We start from the raw sequence: 17,053 nt of genomic DNA, 5'->3' as shown, positions 1-17,053 counted from the left end.
CTTTTGGATTGTCCCAGGGTGGTCACTGAAGAAAGGGCTTATTGTACTGCAGAAGGCGGTGGCATAACTGAAAGGGACTGAACTTTGGAACTGGGATGTAAAACTGTATCTGTGGATGCTGGCTCACAGAGCTGATGACTGCTGTTTGTTTTTGTGTTTTCCTGTCACCAGTGTTTCCCGCCTGTTCTCAGATGCCAAGAGGTTACTCTTGTACAGCCAACAGGACACAAGCATAAAGGATGTCCAGAATGTCCTGGGAAAACTGCGCAAGCTGGGAAACTCCTCTGGCTCAGGTAACGGCATAGTAGAAAGAGCCACCTACATCTGGCATTTCTGGCCTGGTTAATTCCTCATGTGTATAAATTTCTGAAATGTGCCATAATGGGAAAGTGCATGGTTATAATTTACCGCTCATCAAATGCTTTCCAATGCTGCAGAAGTACCTCAAGCCTCTCTTGTGTCAGAGCTTTGTATGCTCTTTAGCTTCTTCGGCAGATGAGAAAAGGGATGGTCTGTAATGCCAAGAATAGCAGCTGTTTTGGATGTGAAATTACAATCCTCAGCCCACTGAAGTCACTTAAAATGCTGACTTTCTCAAAGGAGTTTTATTGTGTCTTTTTGGAAAACACTAATTATTTTGCTATTTTGTCAGTGAAGCGGTGAATGCAATGTAGCTGCAATTTAGCGCTCTACCCCCTGAGCTCCAGAGGGAAGTGCGCTGGAAGAACACAGATGAGGAAAAGCTGATGTTGGCCTCCGGTGTATAAACTCAAAGCTGATTATTATCTGACAATGAAGTCTTCATTTCCGTTCTTGGTTTTTGTGTTTCCATATGACTGTTTAATGTAGGATACTTCATTCTCTGCTATTGTCTGGCAGGATTTTGAATGGCAGGGTCCAAAAGAAAATGTTTTGTCTTGGGGGCTCATGCAGCCCTGTTTGCCATGAAAAATGAGGATCACTCCATTTTTAGCTTGTGCGAGAAGGTCTGATGTGCCTTCCTGTCCCATGCAGATAAATGACTAGTGTGAGATCACACAGGATGCTTGCAGCAGAGGTGGGACATGAAATAGCTCTGCCCAGTCTCAGGAAGTGTGGCGTGTCTCTCATTATTGCCAGGTCTCTCTGACATGGCAACTTGTTAGAGTTTCGTGGGGTACTCTTTCAGATTATTTCTCTTGGCCGCTGTCTTAGTGCTGCATGTGTCTATTGGAAGTGATGGAAAGTAATGGTTTAGAAAGAAATAGAGCAGGGAACACAGCCATCGACTGTCTTTGCCTACAGCCTCTATCCAGGCATGTGGAGCTCTTTGAATGTAGGTGGTATTACAGTGTTTTGTGAAAGTTGTCCCTTGTTTTACAGTTGTGGTGGCTCTTCCTAGCTTTCTTCATTTGAGCATGGCTCAGGCAGGCTTCAGGAAGAAAAATATCTGACCTGGTATGATGTGAATAGTTTTGTGTCTGATGTGTGTCCTGAGCACCCTTCTAAAGCAGAGATGGTGTTTTTACATCCTTTCCTGTGTTGCTCAGTACATTGCAGGTCACTTTGAAATAATCTGTGTTGTTCGTGACAGGTTGGCAGGTGTGCACTGGCTGTATGTACAGACACAAACTGTGCAAGGGATTTGTCTTGGATATATAACCTTCCTCTCCCCTTCAGGACTGTGCAGAATCCTGATGTGATCAGATCTGCAGGTGATACTGTGGTCTACTGACTCTGAGCATTAGTTGATACTTTTTACTTATGTATAAGGGACACCCTTCTTGCTGGGCTCAATATCCGTACCACCGGGCTCCCCTCTTTTTACTCTGAGAGCTGGTTAAGTGGCATTGTCATGCTTTTACCTAAATCTGCAGCAGTTTTAAGAGGGAGAGGATGCAGAGTGAACCCTTTGTGCAGAGATGGACACAAAATGGACACAGCCAAAATGAGTTAAGATTACCATTTCCCAAAGAGAGGTTTAATGCTGTTTTTCATGGACCTCTTCAAACCTGTGGTTTGACTTGATGGTCTTGTGGGAACAAGCTCTCTTTGTCAGAATGATGGATGCTGCTGTTACTGGATTTTACACTTTGTGCCCGCAGTAGTATCTGCAAGTTAATTCTTCTAAAGAGAGTAGATGCTGGTGTTTTGTACTGAAACATTCAATGAACATCAGACACAGACATTTACAAGAAAACTGTCAAACCTATAAGCTGAAGCTCTCATTGCTGGGAAGGTTTGAGGGGGAGGGGTGATTCCAAGAAGCATTTTGCATAGGGAGTATTGTACAAGTTGCAAGTCAGAAGGCTCCTGTTTCTCTCTACTATAAAGACTAGCAGACTGACTGCAAAAATAAGCCTCAGACTAGTCATCAAAGATCATATTTCTATAATGAAATATTTCAAATGTGTAATAAAAAAATCAAGCCTCTGTGTCATTAGAATGACAGACTGCCCATTGTTGGTAAGACTTACAGAGAACAAAGCCTGTTTGTCCTTCTCATGATATGCTCATTTACAAAGCCTCCAACTTGAGGGTCCCTGCTGCCCACTCCTTGGCTGCCTGATTCATTCTCTGTCAGCATGCATAAAACAGCATCCTCTAATCTTACAAGTACTTGTGTATTTATGCGTAGCAGTGCTTAGATGCCTGCTTGTGCAGGGAAGGGAACTACAGGTCAACCCTTCAGCTGCTGTTGACAGTGAGGTGTGAGAGATGCTTAAATCCTTCCCTCTGTGGAGTATTTCCTTCAGTGACTCTAGGAACCTAAGACGACAGTAGAATTGGATGTCAGATGTAAGCACGTCTCCAAACCTGAAAGCACTGCCTTTATACATGTATTTCCCCAATTAGCAGGAGGGCTAATTACCTGATGAAAACATCTGTAATACTCTGTTCCAGCTCTGGCCTGGAACTGAAGCCATGTGGATCAGTGGTGCAGAGAGATGCAGCTTTGCAGCTTGTGTTTCCTCAGTGGGAGGGACCGTATGCTCCCTACTGTGTGATGTGGGCTCTGCTGCAGTCTCTGCAGCTCCTTCATGCCCCCTCATGCTGGTGTGATGTCCTGCTTCCACACATGCTTGCCACTGTTGCCTGACAGCTTTGAAACAGGCTTCTGGAGGTGATCTTCCATTACTAGCATACAAATTGGAACTGTGGTATAGATTTTGTTCCAATGCTAGTCATGCAGAGCATGTATGTCTGTATTTGGCTTCAGATATTTGAATGTGTTTAGGGAACATTTGCCAAAGTCCTTTCCCTTCAAGCTTGTTTAAAACAACCCTCACAAACTAACGTTCAAGGTGTGACTATTTGTTGTCTGATCTGAAATTAGGCGTATGTTGAACTCTGGGGAAGGGAGGCTTGCTTAAGATGCCAGGGTGTTTACACAGGTGCCTGCAAGTCAGTGTCTTGGTTGCAGACAAGGTAGGACACTAAGATTTTGTTCAGGCAGTGCTGTGCACTCATGCCAGCAGGCTTTGCATCTCAGTCACTTCTTGATGAGATAGGGGGTAATCCTTCATAACAGGGCTGTATGTCCAGGAGTTTGCGGAATGGCTCCTGTTCTCTGCTGCTCTGAGCTCCAGAAGAGCTCTCCGATGGAGAGAGGGGAAGGTGTTACCAGTAGGAAACAGCCCACCCTTGCTTCATATAACATCTTTTCTGGCCAGGATTAAGTACTAACTGGTGGAGTGAGGGAGTTCAGCACAGGCAGCAATCGTGCTGTATGGGTGCTGCTGTTCTAGGGACACTTTCAGCGAACCCTGAGCGGTGAAATCTACGTGCAGGCACACACATACTTTAACATAATCAATTTTGCAGGGAGGTGCCAGGTGCCCTCTCCTTCCCAGCACTTGTTACATCTCTGTCCAGCAATGTCACCAAGGTCTTCAACACTCATGATAAGGCAGAGTGCAAATCAGAACAGAGAGTCAAAGACCTTGGTGACAGCACATCCAAGAGCATGACATGGCTGCTGGGATTGCCACCTGCAGTAGGTTTGGCTCACTGCTTGCAGGTGCTGGATTTGCAACTGGCCTCAGTGCTGTTTAGCAGAGGATAAAGTGTTTGCAAGAAATAAGCTTGTCTCCTTTTTTAAAAGGTGGAGATACAGCTTGCTGTGGGCTCTAAGGCACGCTTTCTTTTCTTCCTTCTCTCTACAGGGCTCCCAAATACTTTGTTCTGCAGTGCCATGTGGTAATAAATCAAAAGGTAAAATTAAAGCCACCTTCTTTGGTTGTTGCTAACAGTTGCACGTACAAGCCAGTTGAGCTGGTGTTTGCTTCATGGCTCTTAGTTTTCAGTGATCCCAAAGGGCGTGTTTCTAGTTTTCTTGAAGTCAACCCAACTAAACAAAAATGGAGCATTGGAATAGGCAGAGGGAAACAAACATCGCCTAAGAAATTGCATCAGATCTCAGGCTATTATTCCACATGTGCCCTGCCTTTCCCAGTTTGCTGGATTAGTATTGCTCATGGTGTGGGAGAAACATCAGGTGGGTGGCATCCTCTGCTGATGTTGCACACTGCTGCACAGACAGATGTTGAGACTGAAGGAGTTAGCACTGACCAGACAGGCTGCAATTAGTGCTACTTTTATTTAACAGGTAAAGGATGATGGAGGGCTTGGGCTGAAGAGCAGCCTTGGGAGAGGCTTTCTGGTGGTGTGTGTCCTGCTATATGATTATCGGAGTGCTCAGGGAAACAGGATGTTGTGCATTATCTACTCGGTGATGTTAAAGTGATAGCTAACTGCCTCCTCAGTGTCTTCTCCCTAAGAAAAATGACCCCATGCCCTCAAGCTAAGCATTCGCATTGATTCTTATACCTGCCTGCCTCTCCCTAATTAAGCTGGCTTCATCCCTGACTTCCCTCAGGAAGGATCCTGGCAGAAACCAGCTAGGCTAGAATGAGGACTAACAAACCATTATGTCCAGGTGGCCTTCACCCCTGGAAATACCTGCAGACACCAACTGCAGCAGGGCGGCATTCCTGCCATTGCATGGTTGCACGTAAATATACAACTGGGTTGTCTGATGCTTACTCCATAGTGATGTGCAGGTCCTTCCCTTTCCTCTAGCCTGGGGAAGATGTTGCCAAAAATGCTGCCCTTGTGGTATCAGTAGAGAGATCTTGACTTGTAGGGGTGGGTAGGAAGGCTGCTTTACCTTTGTGTTTTCAGTATGGGTTACTTTGCGTTAGCCCTCAGCATAACTCCACAGGGTGTTCCTGGCTGCTGCTGCCTCCCAGCCTGAAGCATCCAGCCAGGAAGGGGGGCCCAGGACTGCGTGGGAACCAGTGTGATTTCTGCTTTGGTCAGGTGCGGTCTGTCAGGATGGAGCAAGTAGAACAAGCAGCCAGTACTGGGTACGCGGATGGCACAAAGCGTTTTGTAGTGTGCCAAGTTGATTGGGCAGTGAGGAGATTCAGGTACACGTGGCAGTTCTCCCACATTTGCCTAATTTCTTCTTCAAATCACTGGGTTGCTGAGCAGCACAGACTTGATTTCTCTCTTTCTCTTTTTTTTTTTTTTTTTTTTGGCAAGGGAATGGAAGTTGTGCAGGCAACTGCAGATCTTCTGGAAAAACCTTTCAAAAACATTTTTGGAAGGGCACTTGAATTCCTTTACTACAGGTGGTGGACAAAGTCTGTGTGAACCCAATGGGTCTGTTATTTTTTTCTGTCCTGAACTTGAAACTGGGAGGCTGACAGTCAAGAGATATGCAAAGGTAGAGAAGACTTATGGCAGTGTGGGTCCCAAGTTGTGTGTTGGACTGTTAGGTATGCAGCTTTTATTAGTGCAAATGTTACCACTTTCAATAGAGTCTACCTCTGCTTTCTTTGATGTTTTGAAGCCAAAGATGAGATTAAAGTAGTAAAATGATGATGATAGAGGTATAGGCACAAAGGACTACTGCAGCATTAAATCTATTACCAGGAGAATCATACTTTTTTCCCATGGGGCTGTCCATGAACTTTCAGAGGTTTCTTTGTCTGTAACAGCATTGTTATTACATGACTTTGCTTAGAGGTTGAGATGGGTAAACAGATACAGCATAATGTGTGTCGCTGTCTTCTGATCCTGCAGAACTGGGCTTTGGTGCCTGGTTTTGGTCCGAACTTCCCTTCTGCTGAGATGCTTTTGAAGTGAGAGGTTTAGAATTATGTCAGCTGGGATTCTAGGTGGATGTATGTGGATGTGGGAGGAAAGACTGAAATCCCTTTGAAAGTGGAATTGAGAACTCATGCAGTATTAAATCTGGCCTTGCTGTAGTGTCTGCACAATACTAGGTGACAGGAGCTTGAGAAAAACATTTCTGAGAAGTTTATCACAGAAGACTGTATGAACCCTGTTAAAAACACATGAGGAGAATCGCAAGCATTGGTTTCCACTGGTGAAGGGCTGCACTGGCAATTTGGTTACTTTAAGACCAGCTAACCTGATGGTGCCAGCTAATGGTTTAGCTGCATGCGGGGAAGCCAACAGTGCTGATATCTACAATTAGCAGCCCAACTATTCCAGCAGATACCAAATCTTAAAGGGGCCATCTTTATCTTGCTGTTAACTTGTCTAGGTAAAGACACAATGATAAAGAAAACAAGAATTGCTTACTGTGCTTGTCACAGTGTAAGTAATTTTGGCATGTGCTGCAGAAGCAGGACAGTATTAAAAAGTTTTGGGTGCTTTCTCCAGTCTCCTAAAACTCTTCAGCCTGGGCTGTCAACACTTTGAACCAGCGACTAGAATGGAGAGTGTTAAATAAATAATTGCAGCTTTCATGCTCTCCTATTATCTCCCTCTTTTTGTATGCAACCTTATCAATACAGCTTGCTAATACCAGCATTATGTTGCCGAAAACTTACGCTCAGTGTTCACTTCAATTTGCATTTATTTTCTATGTTTTCCACTCTGACACAATTTCTGGATTTGTTCTCAGTCAATTCTAATCTCAATCTCAATAAATTGCCTGATCTGTGGAAGATTGCATTTGGTCTATTTAAGCTACAGCCTGAGGTTGGTTGAGAGAGTGGGATAGAGACTTTTTACATTGAGCTTGGTGCTAGTGGTTCCCTAGGAAATATGTACCACTGTCATCTGGTGGAAAGTTCAGCTTTGTCAGGGGATTTCCATGGGGGTGACCTCTCATGAGAGTGGTGATTACAAAATTGCCACAGTTGGAAAAAGCCCTGTCCACTTCTGTGTCCGACTTGGTACTGAGGCCAGAGTGCCTAATTCAGATCTGACCTCCCATATCTCTCAAGTTAATTTTCAGCTTTGGAGTCTTCTCCAGTAATAATACATTTCATCTTCAGTGTGCATTATGAACACTTATTACCTAATTTTTACAGCATTCCTGTGAGCTAAATAAACAACTGCCAAGGAACTGGAGGCCTCATTCTGAACACAGTAGGATGTGGCAGTTTTCAGTGAAGTCAGGATGCAATAAAAGGTGGTGGCTTTGAAATATTGTTGATGTTGAATCAAAGTTTGTTTTTACCCAGGATAGAGCACTGCTTGACTGAATTTTTTTGAAAATCCATGGAAGTTTAATTTTTGTAGGCAGCCTTTTTCATGGGAAACATGCTGTTCTATTTAAATATTTTTGGTCATAAAATAAGTGAGTGTTAATGCTAGGATCCTGGCTAAAATCAAACAATGTATTCTACCACCTGTTGCTAAATTTCTTTGCAGCTTCAACAAACTACAACATTCCTCACTTCCAACCCTAGGTTTTGGGGTTGGGGTTTTTTTTTGCTGTTGCTGTGTTTTATCAAGTAGTGGTTGCATCTTGTTTGAGATGCATTTTTAGTTCAGGTTACAGGTTTTATGCTTGTATCATACTTTGTGTATGGGGTCTTTTTTTTCCAAAATTCTGGAAAAATCCTTTGAAATCAAATGGAAAAAGCTGCAGAATAAAAAAAAATTATACATATTTTTATGTATTAACAAAGTGTTTGTGATTAACTGAGTTTGTTAAAACTACATATTGCTTATGCCTGTGTGGCATAAAATCCTCAGGTGATGAAAAATTGGTGTAGCTCTGAAAATTTAGTATGTATGTAGCTCATCTGTTAGCTGAAGACCTTGCCCTAGCTTTTTTTTTTATGCTGACCTGGCAGCACTAAGCTATATGTGGATGAGATTCAGGCTGATCTGACACACATCCTCTGTAAACAGCCAAAGTTTCCTTCCCTTTCTAATTTAGTTTTAGTTTTAAGGGTGGTGCAATAGAAGACCCTTTTAAGGGATTTTAAATAAAGACCCTTTCCTGCAGGGTGGTTTTTAGTTATTTTTTTTTTCCCCTCCCTGAACATTTCCATTCTTCTAAATGTATCTTTTGAGAGGCAAATGCTACCTGAGTTAGTCCTTGGATGCCTTTTTGGTTGACACTGGCAGAAGGTTTGCATGACTACAGCTAGCCAGAAATTAATAAGCATAAACTATTACATCTGAGGAGGTCCTTTCCTTGTAGTCTCCATCTATTTTAACAAGTGCAGCTGAAACATAACTGGACTATATCTGAGGCTGACTGAGCATACATATATGCCAGAAGGGGATTTGCTGATGGGACAAAGACAGCTTACTGCAAAGATAGCAATATCTCAAGTGTGCGTGCTTGTTCTGACTTGTGCCAACTAGCTGCTTAGGAACGGAGCACCTGTTGTCTTCAGACGACAAAATGCTGCTTCAGAACAGTAGGAAAAAAGTGCTTTGCCACTTGAGACAAGATGCAGACATGAAGGTGCATTGTCCCAACAACTTTCCTCATAGCAAAGGCACAGCTGTGTGATGATGTGGTCAGCAGCGATCAGATATCTCTGCTCACCTATGTTACTACCCTGCTCTGTTCACATACTTGCACACTGCCCAGCAGGTTGGGAAAAGCGTGCTGTAAAGCCAGAGAACAGAAATCAAGACAATGGAGTAGCCCTTTAAGACCACAAGTGTCTTCACCTACCTGGTTCCTTTTCTTCCTTTTCATGTTATTTGTTGCTGCTACCTGAAGAAAGTGCAAAGAACTTTACTGGTGCATCCATATAAATAATGCAGAAGACGTCTGCAGCAGCACACACTCAATTTTGTTCGTGTTAACTGCACTGCTTTGGGACTGGTACACAGGACCAGGTTCCTAGAGCAACAAGAGGCACTGCTCTTGTCTGTCTCTACTAGTCATGTTTCTGTCCTCTGAGTAAAACATAGTGGATGCTGATATTTGCGCAACTACTCCAAGGTGTATTTTCAGTCAGCAAGTTAATGTCAGTACTGAAGGGAAGGAATGATTAGGATACTGACAGTCCAGAAGAATACAAAACTGAAGGATGAACTCAGACTACCAAGGCAGGGACTGTTGGGAACATCCCGAAGTAAACAGTGGTATAGTGTCACACTTAGGATACAAGAGGCATGATCTCTAGCCACGACTGTGAATTTGGGCAATACGTATCTACTAAGCATCTGCTTTGCAGTCTTTCCCAAAGAGAGAAAGTTCTTCAACTGTTTTGAAGTGCTGCTGCTCAATAGTCTGATTTATACTAATGAAGGGACTGAATGGTTGCAAAGTTGCCCTAAACGAGATGGAGAAAACATAATTTTTCCTTTCAGCACTGAAGCTTGATTATTCTCCCCCCACCCCTTCCTTTGGACTTGAGTCTCAAAAGCAAAACCAAACTACTATCCATAAGCCATAACTTTCCAATGGCCAATGAAATTGAAACATAGGGAGCAATCATGGGAGGTTGAAATAATTTAGATGTAGGTATGTTTTCAGCATAAGTAGAGAGTGTTTCTGCTTAAACTAATTGGACTTTAATGATTGGCTTATCCTTGTTAATCTTTAGCATTTTTTGCTACCTGTTGGATCGGTTTAACCCTTTGTTCTGGAGGTGGCTTCTGTTGTTGTGTGCTAGATGAGGGGCATTAGATTAGGACTTGGCACTAAATCCAGAAGTGACAGGTTTTCCTGAACGTAGGGGAAACAAGAGCCACTATGATCTGCCGACTGCAGACTTGATACCGTGTTAAACTGTAAAAGTCAGATGTGAGTCGGGTTCCTCAAATCTGTGCTGAGTGAGAGGAAGGGAGCAGTGGCGGAGTGAGGCTTCACACCCAAGGGAGGGGTGGCTTTTTCTCTTGTCATCAGCCTTTCTATGTAAGGCGAAACAAATGTAAGTACAGAACAGTAAGGGTGCTTTCATCCCGGGCAGCTCTGCGTGCAGTCTTGCTTGAGGTTCATCATTACTCATGCCAGTTTTGTGGGGGAAGTCTTTCAAACTGGATGGCTGGTGCTGAGTTTTGAGTAGCATGATACTGGTGGGGTAGTTCTGCCTGCTTGTTTTGGGGCTTTGAAATGGTTCTGATAGAGGTGTCTTCTGTTTGCTTTTGAACCAGCGGTCACCCAGATGCATGCTCATGTAGCCAGCTCATGAAAACCTTTCTGCTGTTAGTAATGGTCATTTGATTAAAATGTCTAGTCCTGCTTTTTCCTGTGACTTGAATTTCCACTGAATTCAAGGTCGCTTGCTCAAGTACAAGGAATTCTAGATGGGGTCCTACTTGGTCACAGCTTATGCTTTTAACTTCTGCTTAGCTCCGTGCTTTTTAGTAGCATAATGTCATTCCTTGTATGGTCACACCAGAGTTTGCCATTAGAATAGTGATATGTGGCTGGATGTGCCCATGGCATTTGGTTTCCAGTCCGTCTATTGATTTTTTTTTTAATGTATTTTATTGTGTCTTGAGTTGATGTTTTGAAACATCTAAATTCTGTGTATTATCCAGGGCATAATGTTCCTAGTGCAGTCAAAATCTAATCTTAACAGCAAACCGTTATTTGCTGCCTCTTTAGATGCACTTCTCTCTCTCTGAGCTGGATTTGACCTTTAGAGACCTTCTCCATACCCTGTACAGGACCTAAATGTGTTTTGTATACCACTCCTGAAAATAATTTTGTTGCAATAATGAAGTGTTATATCTAGCTGGATCTGAGATCTGTCATCTCTGTGGCTGACGAGCCAATGCAAAGGCTAAGAAATTTGCAGTTTGTCCTTGTTCTGTGAAAATTAGCAGGAGAATTTTCAACCAGTTATAACTGTCACGTGATTTGGAGGTCTGCTCAGGATTAGCTTCTTAAAGCAATACAGCAAAGACACTTAGGGTGTTTACTTTGAGCCTACTTCATTTTTTGCACTGTTAGAAGCCTGAATAAATTTTTCTCTTTTTTTTCATTGGCAAGCTGTGTTTCACAGTTGTCTGTGCTGATAACAGAATTTGGCTTGCAGCAGGGGAAGGTGCGAGAATATCTCTTCTGCGGTGTTACACAGGGCCTAGGGAGATGGTTGGGCGCGTCCCTTCGCAGACAGCTCTGCAGGCCGCGTTTGCTGGCAGGACTGCTGGTGACCAGCCTGTGGCTTTTGCTTCTGTGCCTTTTGTCTCTGCTTTCTGATGCAGAGTCTTTCTGCTGTCCTGTGTGTCATACAGGGGGACACAGATACACATGGACGCTGATGGCATTTAGGACTTAAAATACTACTACCCAAAGACAGGTACGAGCCTTGTGTTTGCTGCTGAATTTCCATGCAGGTTGGAGGTGGGATCTCAGCCAGCTTAAATGGGCTCTGCATTCTCGAAGCCAACACAGCCCTGAGTGAAGGCTAGCCAAGGGCTGGTCTGTTGCATATGCACCAGTACATGCTGTCAGCTGTGCTTTCTGCCAGGGTGATTGCTCTGGTCGCTATTTTTAAAGCTCTTCTGAGCAAAAATGATGACTTGTAGAGGAATGGAGATGGTCCCAGTGTCTGCAGTCCCAAGATAAGAGAGATGGACTGGGCCTGTTGCGCAATGTTTCCCTTTATCCCAGGAGAGATCCTAGCTACTGGAGATGGATGGCAGGCTGCCTCCTCTCTACTCAGATCGTTATTTGGCATGGCAAGTATATGAAGATGATGGGCTCTGGTTAAGTGGGTGCTCACTTGGGTATTATCTAATGTCTGCAGAGGCAGCACTGTTACATGCCTGATGGACACAGAGCAGAGAGCTGTGTAGCCTACCATAAAAACAGGTCAAGCCATGGCTACAGAAGCAACAGCATTTCAACTGCAAGCAAATTAGGCTTGTATTTTCACACTAGCTGATCCTGCCCAACAGGCCTGCTGAGCTGCTTGATTTCTTGCCAGCAAATCAGGGTACGGCTGTCCAGCTTGTTCAGAGGACGGTTTTGGCTCCTGCCAGTATCAACAGGGATACAGGCAGCTCTGAGAGCTATTCCTCCCACGCAGGGGGAAGCGTGCCTTATAGGAAAAGGAAAACATAGTAATCACTTTAAAAAAACACACCTTAAAACAATGTTATTTTATCATGCTTTCTGGATGTGATGTCCCAAGTTAGGAATATAATGAGGACAGATAAAAATTTGCTGCCTTGCTGAGTCCAGCCCTGGCCCAACTGAAAGGCTTGCTTTTCACAGTGTAGATTGGGGTCATTGGCTCAGTAGGGTACAATGCTGTTAACAGGCTTCAACTTTAGGAGATCACTGTTTCCTGTGGGTGATTGTCAATTCACAAGTAATTCAGTCTTTGGTTCCACTGCAGAACTTCTTTGGAAGCCCATTTTTATGGGAAGTAGCTTCGGACACCTTTTGTCTATAAATCACAGAGATGGGTAATGAGTGTGAAAATCATCTGAGGTGTTCAAGTGCACCTGTCATGTATTCCTGAGGAATACTTCCCAGATACTTCATTGAAAAATTAACACAAAATTCCAGTGTAGGAGGTAATTCTGCAGCAGCACTTGGTTTGCCTGCCCTGGTCCTCTAGCTGTGTGAGGGTTTGCTAAAAGCTAAGGCAAGGAGCTCCAGCTCTTGGTCTCAGCTTCAGCCTCTTCATGTGCTTGTGTCTTGCAAAAACTCCTGTTGCTGGGAGCATGACCAGTGAACAAGTGATGCCCTGTGTGAAGCAGGCCTGTGTGACCGGGGAGCCTCATGACCTTCTCCTCCGGTCGTGCCGAGGTGCTGTGGAGCAGTGTTGCACAGGCTTGACAGCTAGCTGTTGCCGTCAGGCTGGTGTGGGTGTCTTGAGTTACTGCCCTCGTGCGAGAGCACTACAGAGGTGGTGCACACCCACCTCCCTTGCTGTAGAAGTGTGGTTTTACCCGAGTGTAGAACTGGGAGCTGTGAATCTGAACTCTTTGTGCAGGGAGAAGAAAATGCCTTATTTGCTCACTTGCCACTCTTCCTTGCTTTGCTCCTTCTGTTAACTGGTGGAGACAGGTGCCTCTGACCGTATTGTTCTGGGAACCCACTCGTCTTTCTTGTCCCCCTCGGACACTTGTGGAAACCTGCCTGACTCTAAAGAGCAAAGCTAAAGCTTTTCATGCTCCATCCTGTCTCACTGTTTCATCTTGCTGTGACGTCTTAACGCTACTGTTGTGAAAATGATTGGGTTCCCCTGTGAGTTGCCTTGATGCTCGGCTGTGAGGAATACATGCATAGCCAAAGGCTAGTAAATCCTCCAACTGCAATGGATATATGGAGAAAAGCATAATTGTTTTCTGCCTTGTGTGTTCCATCATTAGGGAGTGAAATCCCCTGAAGATAGTCATGTTTGTAGATGGGACACACTGCCCTGCTTTCCTCTTAGCTTCTGGATTAACTTAAGGCATGAATCCCCTTCTCCCCCTTCCTTCACCCAGTTCCCTGTAGGGGACTTACAGCATGTGAAGCTGGGAAGTAAACAGTAGATCTGACTGTCACGTTGTTTTCACTGAGCTTGTTAGTTTGAAACTGGCTGAAAGTCTGGCTTTCTGTAGATTATGGACACAAACCCTTTGTGCAGAAACCCCACAAATTGAAGTCAGACCTGGTGAGCTTTGTACTCTACGGTGGATTGAGATATGTTGAAATACCACTTGCGTGCCTTTTATTTTTAGAAGGCAGCATTCAGGATATGAAAACTGCAGCCACAATTTCCGTGGGGTTTTGTTTTTCTACCCTATTGTTTAATTTTAAAAGACACTGCACAACTAAATTTCTGGAGGAAAGTATGAGCTCTCTGTGCTTCCAAGTGAAGCAAGAAAGGATGGCGGAGAATATTGAGGAGAACAGTCTTGCTCTGTAACCTGTCCCCACAGGCTTTTTTGTCCCAGTTGTCTGTGGGTCTTCCCAGTATTGCTGGAAGTGGTCACTGCTTATTGCGGCACCTGTCATGGTTATACTTGTAGTAAGATCAGAAAATTAAAACTGGTTTCCAGCTGTGGTTTCTCTTGCTCTTTCCCACATTGAGCCACCTTTTGAGCTTGTGAAAGTAATTGGAGATATGTTTCTAGAAGGAGGATGCTAAAAATCTCTGGCTGTGGAGAACGTATGAACTATGGACACTTTCTTCACTGCGCAATCACTGTTCCAGTTCTGATCTGCATGGAACGGAGACCCCACATAGCACCGACTTGCTGTTATTTATAATTAAATATTTTTGGTTTACTGTTCGATTTAACCAATAATGTAGCAAGTGTGGAGGTTCTGTTTTTCTTTGCTAATTCATGTGGATGTCTTGAGCTCCTTGAGTAGGTTTGGGGTTTTTTTTTCTGTTGTCACAATGATTTGATTCTCAAGCAAGGAATGACCAGCCTCTCTGCTCAGGCATGAAGGTGATGGAAAAGGTTGAGCTGTCAGGACAATGTAAATCTTACAAGATTTAAACGACTGTGTAATCCTGTAGGAGATGCTCTGCAATCTGAAAATCATGAATTTCTGGTTTCCATGCCCAGAATTCAGCCCCCAATGTGGGTTTGAACTGTGTGGAAACAAAGGACAGCTGTGCCTTTCATGAAGTCAGTATCTGTGAAATGCCGCCCTGTGTGATTGTCTAATCCTGACCTGTGACTTCAGACAGGAAGGACAGTTTTGTGGTTAAGGCACAAGACCTCCAGCTCTGGGAGCTCTTGGTTCTGCTGGAGGCTTCCTTACGTGACTGTAGGGAGGACCTTTCTCCCTGCCCCGTGTGGGAAATGGACTTCTGTTTTCCTGCATGTTTCATGTGGATGGGAAGTGTCTCCTGCTTTGTTGACGTATGGTGCCCGAGCTGGAGCTAGGCAGAACAAAAGCATTTCAGCCCCACTGGGCCTGCTGGGGGTTATTTGCATGGTTTTATAAGCAAAGCCTCTGTTTATGTTCTCTGCTGTTCTGCTTTTGCTCCCTTGGGGTCAGGACTGAAACTGTAGAAGTAGCCTACCACGAGGACAAGCTACCTCAGTATTTGTTCTGCAGATGTTCACCCCATCACTGAATCGGTGAGATGGTTCACATCCAATCTGACTGTCTTTGAGTCTGGTTGCTCAGTCTGACCTCAAGTTCATCTCCACATTTGTGTGTGGGGCTTGTCTCAGTTGCTGGGACCTGAGGTTTCGACCAGGAGGCTGTACCCTGTGGTGGTGGTGAGGGGAGCTTGCAGGACTGTGGCTCCCCTGGTTTTGTGTTGAAGCTAAAGGGAGGAGGGAAGGGGAGGCTGCACGTCTACATCAGCAAAAGTATATGGAGAAACTTCTCTCCGATATGCTGTCCAGACACTGCAGCTGCATTGCTCTGTGCCAGCCGGCTTGTGATCGCTGACCATACCAATGTTCTTGGTCAATCTCAAGGGTGAGAAAAGATGCATGAGTTAAATCACATTTGAGCTGACATATTTTGCCTCATGTTTTTTGAGTAATCTGATAGCGTGTCTGAGCTTTTACGGCAGGAAAATATTGCAGTAGTAGGCCTCTGATTGTAAAATGTGTTCTTCCACTCCAAATGTTTGCATTCTTAGGTAAGCTTAGTATTAGCCTTCAAAAGATTCGCCTGTTTCTTTTGTTTTCTATTTTTGGAGGAGCTCTTTTAACTAATGTTCTTGTATTTCCTTAGGCCCTAGTGGGCAAGCAGTCTTGGAGGAGAATGGCTATTTTCAAGAGGAAACCTCTATTAACTCTTGTCTTTTTGAAGTATCCAGGGCAGGAATTCAGACTGATTGCAGTGTTTAGTGCTTTTCTGTGGTTTCGTGTGCAAGTTATTATGCATGCCTCCACAATTGAGGGAGATTGCGTAAGACACTCAGCCACAAGTGCTGGAAGTAGGACCAGATGGGGTGGGGGAGAAAATGCACGGTAAGAAAGGCTGGCTGTTTGCTTAGGGCACTGCAGCAGGACCATGGCATTGGGAATTGGTCCCTTGGTCCCTCAGAGCTTCCATGTGTGGTCTTGGGCAGACAAGGGTTATGATCAGTGAGCACGGGTTCATGACCAGCTGGTTGGAAGCCAAGCATTGTGCCACCAGCAGTTTTGGTAACTTTATGTTCTGTTCCCTTCATGTTTTCCTCCAAATGATGATGAAAACTCCTTCAGATGTTTGTAGGAGTTGCCTTGGAAGGCAGCTTTGATTTTCAGCAAATTCTAGTGCTAAGCAAGTCTGAAAGGGTTCAGCATGACAAAAAAGGAAAGGGAGAAATGCCCTGTTAATGCTGGGCTGATTAATTACAGCAGTGGAAGATGGCAGGCTCTTTGTGACTCCCCATTACAGTTATGGACAAGCCAGTAGGAATCCCAGTGTAGTTCAGGTTGCTTTCCTGGAATTACCTGTAGAAAATGTCCCCTACCAAGAAAATCCTGCTTCTGTATGGCAAAAAAAACCCCAAACCAACAAACAAAAAAGCCTAGGGAAACTCAACAGCAAAACAACGACGAGGGAACAGGAGAGTAGGAGAATTGTTGCTTGGTTACTTTTTTAAAAGGTGTGGGGCCCTTTAAGAGGAGCTTGAAAAATATTTTAAATGGGGACAGATTAAATGAAGAAGCTTGCAAACATCTGATCTCTGCATGCCAGTGTGCCTTCAGCCACCTACCCCTTTGTATATCCGAGTTTCCGAACTGTTGATGATCTCACCAAAAAATAAACAAGCTGCAGAAGCGTTTAGGGAGTTCAGCGCATTTAGGAAGTAACCAAGGCATCAGGGTGGGGGGGAATTTTTCTTCCAGTTGCGGTGAAGCAGGGTGCTTTAGCCTCTGCTAGAAAGAAGAAAAGGACGAGTTGTCTAGGGTTTTTTTTTTG

General features: G+C 44.3%; 1 protein-coding gene across 7 annotated transcripts in view; it reads left to right on the top strand.

Moving 5' to 3' along the window:
* ABCA1 (ATP-binding cassette, sub-family A (ABC1), member 1) overlaps nucleotides 1–17,053 on the top strand; it is a 95,731-nt gene that overhangs the window by 26,550 nt on the left and 52,128 nt on the right. For all 7 annotated transcript variants that reach the window (XR_774212.1, XM_010565208.1, XM_010565206.1 and 4 more), the window contains one exon: nucleotides 172–293. Coding sequence is in view for 6 of the 7 variants with exons in the window: in XM_010565208.1 (XP_010563510.1) it covers nucleotides 172–293 (122 nt within the window). In the remaining variant the exon portion in view is untranslated. The remainder of the gene's footprint in view (nucleotides 1–171; nucleotides 294–17,053) is intronic.

Source organism: Haliaeetus leucocephalus, unplaced genomic scaffold, assembly GCF_000737465.1.
Source record: "Haliaeetus leucocephalus isolate CR32 unplaced genomic scaffold, Haliaeetus_leucocephalus-4.0 Scaffold187, whole genome shotgun sequence".
Taxonomy (NCBI): domain Eukaryota; kingdom Metazoa; phylum Chordata; class Aves; order Accipitriformes; family Accipitridae; genus Haliaeetus; species Haliaeetus leucocephalus.
This window is presented reverse-complemented; position numbering and strand designations above follow the sequence as displayed.